This window comes from Empidonax traillii, unplaced genomic scaffold (genome assembly GCF_003031625.1).
Source record: "Empidonax traillii isolate 1590-97213 ecotype Southwest subspecies unplaced genomic scaffold, ASM303162v1 scaffold1802:size59920, whole genome shotgun sequence".
In the NCBI taxonomy this organism is placed as follows: domain Eukaryota; kingdom Metazoa; phylum Chordata; class Aves; order Passeriformes; family Tyrannidae; genus Empidonax; species Empidonax traillii.
In genome coordinates, this window is record NW_020956995.1 from 10669 (window position 1) to 20680 (window position 10012).

At 44.9% G+C, this 10012-nt stretch overlaps 1 protein-coding gene across 1 annotated transcript; it reads left to right on the forward strand.

Moving 5' to 3' along the window:
• Positions 1-1484: 1484 nt before the first annotated feature.
• LOC114071041 lies at positions 1485-4726 on the forward strand (the record flags this gene model as incomplete). Its single annotated transcript, XM_027908701.1, has 3 exons — positions 1485-2159; positions 2990-3125; positions 4518-4726. Coding segments are annotated over 3 exons (1020 nt in total), but the record flags the coding sequence as incomplete, so codon positions are not given.
• Positions 4727-10012: the final 5286 nt, after the last annotated feature.

Sequence of the window (10012 nt, forward strand, 5' to 3'; positions counted from 1 at the left end):
ACTCCCTCACGTAGGCGAGATTCGCCCCCACCTGTGCCCCCATCATCCTCGGATGAGGAGGAAAAGGAGCACACTGATAGGACCCCGTTAGCGGGACGGACTTGTAGGGGAAGGAAAGAACGGGGAAGGAGTCGGGAGCGGAGACATGGAAGCGAGGGGAGGGCTGTGTCGCCCTTGCCCCGAAATTAATGGTCCCTCTGTGAGAGGCAGTGGGGGCAGGAGGAGCGCGGGTCATGGTAAAAGTACCTTTTTCGCCAAATGATTTATTAATTTGGAAGCAATCAGCAGGAGCGTATAGAGAAAATCCTGAGCGTGTGGTGCGTGTTGTTAAAATGGTTATAAAAACTCAGAATCCGGACTGGAATGATTTGCAAGTTTTATTGGATACAATCCTAGATTCTACTGAAAAAGAAATGGTATTGCGAGTAATGGTTGAGAGAGCCAGAGAAAAGATTCGCGCGCAGCCTGGGCAGGGAACAGTTAATGATTTAGTACCTCGAGAGGACCCTGAATGGAATCCTAATGCTGCAGGCGACTATCATAGGTTAAAAGTTTATCAAGATTTGTTGGTAGAAGGAATTCGAAGCGGAATTCCAAAGACTTTAAACTGGTCTAAGCTATATTCTGTGCGGCAGGATAAGGCGGAATCCCCCTCTGCCTTCCTAGAAAGACTGAAGGAGACAGCTAGAAAATATACAGACTTGGACGTAGAAGCAGAGTCAGGGAAGTTACAGTTGGCTTTGATTTTCATGGGACAGTCCCAGGAAGATATTAGGAAGAAATTGCAGAAATTAGAAGGCGAAGAGACGCGGAATTTAGAAAAATTGTTAGAAGTGGCTTGGAAAGTGTATAATAATCGTGAAAAGGAGCAAACTAAGAAGCAGCAAGAGAGCATGTTAGCAATTTTGCAGGCGGCTGGGGGAAACTATAACAGAGGAAATAGAAGCAGGGGTCGTGGAAACAGAGGCAGGGGGGTTGGAAGAGGTTTTAATAACCAGAGTGGATTTGGATTCCAGGGTGGACGTGGAAAGATAGGGTTAAATCAGTGTGCACTATGCAAGGGTCAGGGACATTGGAAAAATGAATGCCCCTTAAATGCGGGGGTAGGGATGAATTCATTAGTCGGGAACATGCAGGGCGCGGGTAATGGGACGCCACAAGGTGTCGCTCAAGCATTTATGTTGCAAAACTACCAGAGTCAGAGCTGACTAGTCCGAGACCTAAAGGTTGTCCTGGAAATAGAAGGAGAACCTATGGAATTTCGCGTAGATACGGGAGCTAGTTTTTCAGCAATGAATCGGTTAATGGGTCCTTTAAGTAATTCAACTGTCCGTGTTGTGGGTGTATCGGGACAAGCAGAGGAACGTGCATTCTTGAGGCCACTGGATATCAAATTTAGAGGGAAACAATTGGATCACCAATTTCTTTATATGCCTAATAGCCCAGAGTGTTTGTTAGGGAGAGATTTATTGTCCTTCTTACAGGCTACTATAGTGTTTGAAAACGGAAGGGTCAAACTAGAAATCCCGGAAGAAAATGTGGCACAAATATTTACTGTAAAGGAAATAGAAACAGAAGAAATTCCTCAGGAAATAGAACATGCAGTTGTCCCTTGGGTGTGGGAGACCGGGGTCCCGGGCTTATCTAAAGCAGCAGTTCCAGTAGTGATAGAACTTAAAGAAGGAGCACAACCAGTACGAATTAAACAATATCCAATTAGTTTAGAAGCGAGAAGGGGGGTAGCACCTCTAATTGAACAAATTATAGTTCTTGGAATATTAAAAGAGTGTGAATCAGAATTTAATACACCAATCTTTCCAGTCAGGAAACCAAATGGGAAATACAGACTAGTACAAGATCTCAGGGCAGTCAATCTTTTAACCAAGGACATTCACCTGGTGGTTGCAAACCCATATACCTTGTTAACATCTGTTTCTGAGAAATTTCAGTGGTTTTCAGTAATAGATTTGAAAGATGCATTCTTCTGCATACCATTGGCACTGGAGAACTGGCACTTTTTCGCCTTTGAGTGGGAAAATCCCGACACGGGGAGGAAAAGACAACTTACCTGGACGCGTCTACCACAGGGATATAAATCTTCGCCTACAATATTTGGTAATCAGCTAGCAAAAGAACTTGAAGAGTGGAAGACATCACAGGTAAAAGACTCTCCTTTTTCCTACATAGTATTGCAATATGTAGATGACATCCTTCTGGGTACAGAAGGACGAGAGCTGTGTTACAAGCTAACCAATGAACTGCTAAACATGTTAGGCCAAGCAAGTTACCGAGTTTCAAAGGAAAAGGTCCAATTAGTTAAACAAAAAGTTATCTACCTGGGTTGCGAGATTTCCCAAGGAGTTCGGCGATTAGGCACAGAGTAAAAACTATCTGTGCTATCCCGGCCCCACGGAATAATCAGGAATTGAGATCTTTTCTAGGAATGATCGGCTGGTGCCGACTATGGATTCCTGACTTCGGACTCCTCGCTAGACCGCTGTATGAAGCAGTGAAGGAGTCGCAGCTAGTTTGGAGACGGGCACAGGAAAAGGCATTCCAGGACTTAAAGAAAGCTCTGCGGGAAGCACCTGCTTTGGGACTGCCTGACATAACAGAAGATTTCCAGCTGTATGTCTGCGAAAGACAACGGTTGGCTCTGGGAGTACTCACACAACGACTGGGATCCTGGAAGAGACCCGTTGGTTCCTTTTCAAAGCAACTGGACACTGTAAGTGGGGGTTGGCCTGGGTGCCTCAGAGCAGTAGCAGCAACGGTGATATTGATCCAGGAAGCACATAAACTGACTCTGGGAAGGCATATTACAGTTTACGTGCCACATATGGTCATAGCAGTCCTGGAACAGAAAGGGGGACATTGGCTCTCCTCCAGCAGAATGTTACAATACCAGGCCCTGCTTAGGGAACAGGATGACATTGAATTAAAAGTTACTAACCATCTCAATCCGGCCGAGTTTCTCAGGTCCGCCCAGGAAGAGGGAGTCCTGGAACATGACTGCATGGAGACAATCGAGCATGTCTATGCTAGTCGAAAGGACTTGAAGGATGAACCACTGGAGAACCCGGACTGGGAACTGTTTACAGGTGGATCAAGCTTCGTGGAAAATGGTACCAGGTATGCAGGGCACACGGTGGTAACTCTACAGGAAGTCGTGGAAGCAAAGGCATTACCCCCGGGAACATCAGCACAAAAAGCTGAGATATGGGCATTAGTAAGAACCCTAATCCTGAGTCAAGAAAAGAGAGTTAACATCTGGACTGACTCAAAGTATGCTTTTGGAGTAGTCCACGTACATGGGGCATTGTGGAAGGAGAGAGGGTTGCTTACTTCACAAGGGACAGCAATTAAACATCGGGAAGAAATCTTTCAGCTACTAAAGGCAATACACAAACCGTCAGCTGTAGCCATAATGCACGTGAAGGGACACCAGACCAGTTCGGAACCAGAGTCTCAAGGAAACAGATTGGCAGACCAAGCAGCACGACGGGCAGCTACACAGGTATGGACTCAAATGGCTTTGCTACCAACTCGTGATAACCCAGCAGCAGTACACATGGAAGAAAAGCCCCATTACACACCGGAAGATGAAAAGTTGGCCCATATGATGGAAGCAAAGAAAAATGTAAAAGGATGGTATATTACCCCTACTGGACAGGTAATACTGCCAATCAGAATAATGAAGACAGTGCTTGAAATCGAGCATGGTAAGTGCCACTGGGGTGCAGAAGCAATGGTTAAATTTCTGAGAAATAAAATTTTCTCAAATCAGATGTTAACACTGGCTAAGAGGGTGAATGCGACATGCCCAGCATGTATTAAAAACAATCCAATAGTGAGGAAACAGGTACAAATGGGAAAACTTCAAATTGGACAACTTCCAGGAGATTACTGGCAGGTAGACTTTTCTGAATTGCCAAGGGCTCAGACATACAAATATTTGCTGGTGTATGTGTGTACCTTTTCAGGGTGGTCAGAAGCTTTTCCATGTAGAACTAACCAGGCTAAGGAAGTAGTAAAGACTCTTCTGAAAGAAATTATTCCGAGGTTTGGAGTACCATTAGGATTGTCTTCAGATAGAGGGCCACACTTTATTGCAGGGGTTGTACAGGACTTAGCCACAGTGTTAGGAATAGTATGGAATCTCCACACCCCGTGGAGACCACAATCTAGTGGGCAGGTAGAAAGGATGAATCAGACCCTGAAAAACCAATTAAAGAAAATTTGTCAAGAAGCGAAAATTCAGTGGCCCCAAGCTTTGCCTCTTGCTCTGTTGAGAATTAGGATTAAACCTAGGGAAAGAATTGGGGTAAGCCCATACGAGATTCTGTACGGAAAACCATACCATGCTGCAACGTATCAGGGTGACCCTCATGTAGTAGGAGACCAAGCTGTGTTTAACTATATCTTGTCTCTAAATAAGACTCTTGTAGCGTTTTGGGGAGCCTTACAGTGGAATCGACCTTTACCTCTGGAGAACCCAGTGCATGACATTTCTCCAGGAGATCAGGTCTACGTGAAGAATTGGTCGGTAGAACCACTGAAGGAAACATGGGACGGCCCCCGCCAGGTGTTGATGACAACCTATACAGTTGTCAAGGTCGAAGGCATTGACAACTGGATTCACTACACGAGGGTCAAGAAGGTCCCCGTGCAGTGGGTTGCAGAATCCATCACGCCGACCGGAACGGTGTTCCGGGCGGTCCAATAAGACTCATAGTGCGAATAGTAATTCTGTTACTGTTAATAGGTACCACTGATGCAGGTGTTACAATTACTGTGTCTAATCCTTTCGTTCTAGTGCCTGAAGGAACAAGTGTAAATCTGACCTGTTTGTTTTCTGATAACCGGGAAGCTGAATGGGATGATGTGCATGTTTGGTGGCGATGGATGGATCAGGACCATGATATAACCGAAGGTGTGACCACGGTATGGAACAGGACGCAGCAAAAGGGCTATACCGTCTTGCAGGTACCCACTGTGACTCCTGAGGTCGATGGTGTGTATTCTTGCATAGTGTGGGTTCGAATGAGTTTTGATTACGAGTATGCAAGTATACACACGTTTAATTCCACACATAATAGGGACTCAGGCATACAGATACCCCTTCATCTGCAAGTTGATACATGGCATGGCCCTCCTCTACGGATTAATTGCGCGTTTAAATTGAGCTATCCATGCTATGAGAACCTTGACCTTAAATGGTGGAAAATAAACATGACAACTGGAATGTGGGAAAGGCAAACTGAGGGAATTAGCTGGTGGTCTGGCGAGGAGAATGGAAGAGGTTGGTTAAATATTTCAAATCCAGAAGTAGGAGAGACTGAAAGTACCTTTGTATGTGTTGTCTCTTGTGACGAGGAAGAGAATTATGGGATCAGGACAGTTAGAAGTGTGCCATATCAAGGTCAGGAAATCCAACCAGAACAGGAAAGTTATACCATAGCAGAAGGAGGAAATGTTACCCTGAGTTGCAAAATTCGGAGACAGTTTTTCTCGGATTATGGTTGGTGGTTCAAAGGTTATAACTTACAGAATGATTCTAAATATCACATTGAGCAGGGGCCACAGAGTATTGCCCTAACAATTCAACAGACAAAAAGAGGGCAGGATGAAGGACAATACATTTGCTGGATAAGTAAAGATGACTGGTGGGGAACAGGAGTGACCTCTGTTTATGTAAAAACTGTGCGAATGACTCGACAGACCCATACATCACAGGTTCCACGAATCCCACACATTTCCTATACAGGAACCAAGCAAGAAAATTTAATAGTTGGACTAATTAGAGATTTTGGAATGGTTCAAAATGTCTCTAGAATTACTGCATGCCTTCCACTGCCACACGCGGCTGGGGACCCGATCCCATGGGGAATAATACCAGTTCCAGAACTCCCGAGACTATTTGTTAATACCACGTGGAGTTGTAAGTTTTTAACTAAACCTCACCCAGTAACGATAGATGGATGTCTTTATGGAAGTGTTAAAACCCGAGAGCAATGTGAACAGTTGCCAGGATTCCTCAAGTGGATAGACAGAAGTATGCATGGCTTGTTGGGACAGTGTATAGTTTCCCCCTCTATTAGTAGCGTAGACACCTGTGTAAGGGTGTAAGTCCAAATGGATGAGGGAAAATTGGAACAAAAGTGTCAAAATAACACTACTCCTGCTACTCTAGAAAAGTGGCAAACAATTTGGGGACCTAGTTTATTAAAAACCTACAGCTATTTAGGGAAAGTACAATGGTGCATTCATTGGGTAGGTTCTAAAAACCAAAATTACTCTTTTCTACATTCAAAACATAAACAATGGCGGCAAATACTCTCACCTACAGATTTATGGAATTGCACTCGAATTTACACATGTGACACTCCCAATGGTGACGTAGGTTTAATCCCAGTACGAATTCAGTTAAGATTGGGTTGTGAGTGCCGGGGATACAATCACTCCATAATAGGTTATAATAGCTCACGTAGTGTAGATTGTCTCACCACCACTGTGAGCAGCCCAGGAAATCTAGTTTGGGTAATGGGACATGGACAATGGACCACTCATATGCCTGTAGATGGCCCTGCGACGCAAATCACCTTAGGAGTTCCTACCCTATGCCCTTATTGGAAAACAGAGGAATTGACCACTACAGATATTCAACCTAGGCGAAAAAGGGCCTTCGAGCAAAACCCAGATGAGTGGCATGACCCATCATCTGGAGTTAAATTTGGATGGGCATTAGAGTCCTTGTTTGCACCGATTGCATCTTATCATAATAGAGAGATGCTGTTCAAATTAATGAGTCAAACGGAAAGATTGGCAGCGGCTACCAAAAAGGGATTTAAGGACATGAATATCCAATTACAAGCGACTACTCGCATGACTATACAAAACCGAATGGCATTAGATTTATTTCTATTAAAGGAACACGGAGTTTGTGGTTACCTGCATGCACGGGATGAACACTGCTGCATCCACATTCCAAATGTCACACATGAGGTTGAAAATGATATTTCTCAGTTAGAACAAATTGAAGGAAATGTGCAAAATTTACAAAAAGATGCAGAGCATAACTGGATTGGTGAAATATTCAGCTCCCTTGGTTTAAATGTTTCTGGATGGCTATCCTCAATTATTCAGTATGTTATAATGTTTGGAATTATAATCCTTATTGCTTTGATTGTATATAAGTGTCTCCTAGGACTGATTGTAAAAGAAGGGCAGCACACTCGTCGAATCATCATGGCAGTAACCCGGAAAGAGGCCATCCTCCCCAATGGCGAGTCTTCTGATCAGCGCGACTCTTCTGATCAACGCGAAACTTCGATTTAGATAATTTGAGCATCCTTGCAATTGAAGATTGAAGAATGCTCAAAAGGGGGGACTTGTTACAAGAATTTTGAATTAGCAGTAGTATAGCTAAAGGTCTCTGTATAGAACAGGCCTGTGAGGCCCCAAAAAGATTGGAATGTGCTAGCCATGCAACAGTAAGAAGAAACAATTATCAAAAGAGGAACTGAAACATAGAGAACATAGTTTTCTAATCTACTGATGACTTGCACCTGGGTTGTGGGAGTTAGTTAAATGAATTTTAGAGTTAGGCAACTGAGGATGATTTATGATGACCTAGTTAGGAGTTAATTATTTGGATGAAATATTAAGTTTCAGTATGCACTTTGATGTAGTAACTTAGCAAATGTCTTTGTTTGTCTGAGTGTATAAAAGATGTACTCAGAATGAGGGTCTTTTGAGATTCTGGCTTTGGACTTTAGTCCACAGGTCCCCTGGGCCCATAATAAAGCACCGACATGAACTAACACTCTGTTGGTTTGTGCTTCTTATCGTGGCGGGCAACAAGACAAGTAATTTCAGCACCGGGCTTCAGACACTAAACCAATGAAGTTCCAGCCAGGAAAAAATGCCTTAAGCCTCCGACTCTCCTGTGGAATTGGTGATGCACCCATGGCACTTAATGCACACATGGAGCTTGCTGCGGTGACTCATTAAGTCTGGGAGGAATTTTTGTTCTTAGTCCATCTGGGGACCCAGACATGCCATTTAAGTCCTGGGCCCTGGTAACCAAACCAATGAAGTTCCAGCCAGGAAAAAAAAGCCTTTAGCCTCCAAGTCTCCTGTGTAATTGGTGAGTCACTCTCGACACTTAATGCACTTATGGAGCTTCCTGCGCTGGCAGCTTTTGTGTGGGAGGAACCTACATTCCTAGTCCCTCTGGGTACCCAGGCGTGCCATTATGGCACAGATCTCCATTCACCAAACCAATGAAGTTCCAGCCAGGAAAAAAAGCCTTATCCTCCAAGTCTCCCATGCAATTGGTGAGTCACTCTTGGCACTCCTTACACACATGGAGCTTCCTGTCCTGTGCCCTTTGTTCTGGGAGGAATCTTTGTTCTTAATCCATGTGTGGACCGAGAAGCATCATTATGGCTCAGATCTCTATCCACCAAACCAATGCAGTTCTAAGCAGGTAAAAAAGCCCTTAGCTTAGAAGCCTCCTGTGCGATTGGTGAGCCACCCTTGACACTCCATGCGCACATTGAGTTTCCTAGACTAGTTCCTTTTTTCTAAGAGGAATCTTCATTCTTAATCCATCTGGGCACCCAGAATGGCCATTTCAGCGCTTGTCTCTTGAAACCAAACCAATGAAGTTCCAGCCAGGAAAAAAAGGTTTTAGCCGCCAAGTCTCCTGTGAAATTGGTGAGTCTCCCTTGGCACTCCATGCACACATGGAGGTTCCTGCGCTGCCTCCTTTGTTTTGGGAGGAATCTTCGTTCTTAGTCCATTTGGGGACCCAGAAGAGTAATTTCTGCACCGGGCTTCCGACACCAAACCAATGAAGTTCTAGCCAGGAAAAAATGCCTTAAGCCTCCGACTCTCCTGGGGAATTGGTGATGCACCCATGGCATTTAATGTACACATGGAGTTTGCTGCGCTGACTCATTAAGTCTGGGAGGAATTTTCGTTCTTAGTCCATCTGGGGAGCCAGACCCTTTCCGACGCAGATCTTGCACCACCAAACCAATGAAGTTCCAGTCAGGAAAAAAAGCACTTAGTCTCCAAGTCTCCAGTGCAATTCCAGAGCCACCCTTGGCACTCAATGCACACATTGGTTTTCCTATGCTGGTTCCTTTTTTCTGGCAGGAATCTTAATTCTTATTCCATCTGGTGACCCAGACATGCCATTCTAGCGGTGGGCTCCGGTCACCAAACCAATGAAATTCCACCCAGGAAAAAAGCCCTTAGCCTCCAAGTCTCCTGTGCAATTGGTAAGTCACCCTTGCCACTCCATGCACACATGGAGTTTCCTGCGCTGGCAGCTTTTGTCTGGGAGGAATCTACGTTCTTAGTCCATTTGGGGGCCCAGACAAGTAATTTCAGCACGGGTCTTCAGACACCAAACCAATCAATTTTCAGTCAGGAAAAAATGCCTTAAGCCTCCGACTCTCCTGTGGAATTGGTGATGCACCCATGGCACTTAATTCACCCATGGAGCTTGCTGCGCTGATTCATTTAGTCTGGGAGGAATTTTCGTTCTTAGTCCATCTGGGGACCCAGACATGTCATTTCAGTCCTGGGCCCTGATAACCAAACCAGTGAAGTTCCAGCCAGGAAAAAACCCCTTAGCCTTCAAGTCCCCTGTGCAATTGGTGAGTCACCCTTTGCACTCCATGCACTTATGGAGCTTCCTGCGCTGGCAGCTTTTGTCTGGGAGGAATCTACATTGCTAGTCCCTCTGGGTACACAGTCGTGCCATTACGGCGCAGATCTCCGTCCACCAAACCAATGGAGTTCCAACCAGGAAAAAGAGTCCTTAACCTCCAAGTCTCCTGTTCAATTGGTAAACCACCCTTGGCAATCTATACACACATGGAGCTTCCTGTCCTGTCTGCTTTGTTCTGGGAAGAATCTTCATTCATAGCCCATGTGGGAACCGAGAGGGGTCATTATGGCGCAGATCTCAAACCTCCAAACCAATGAAGTTCCAGGC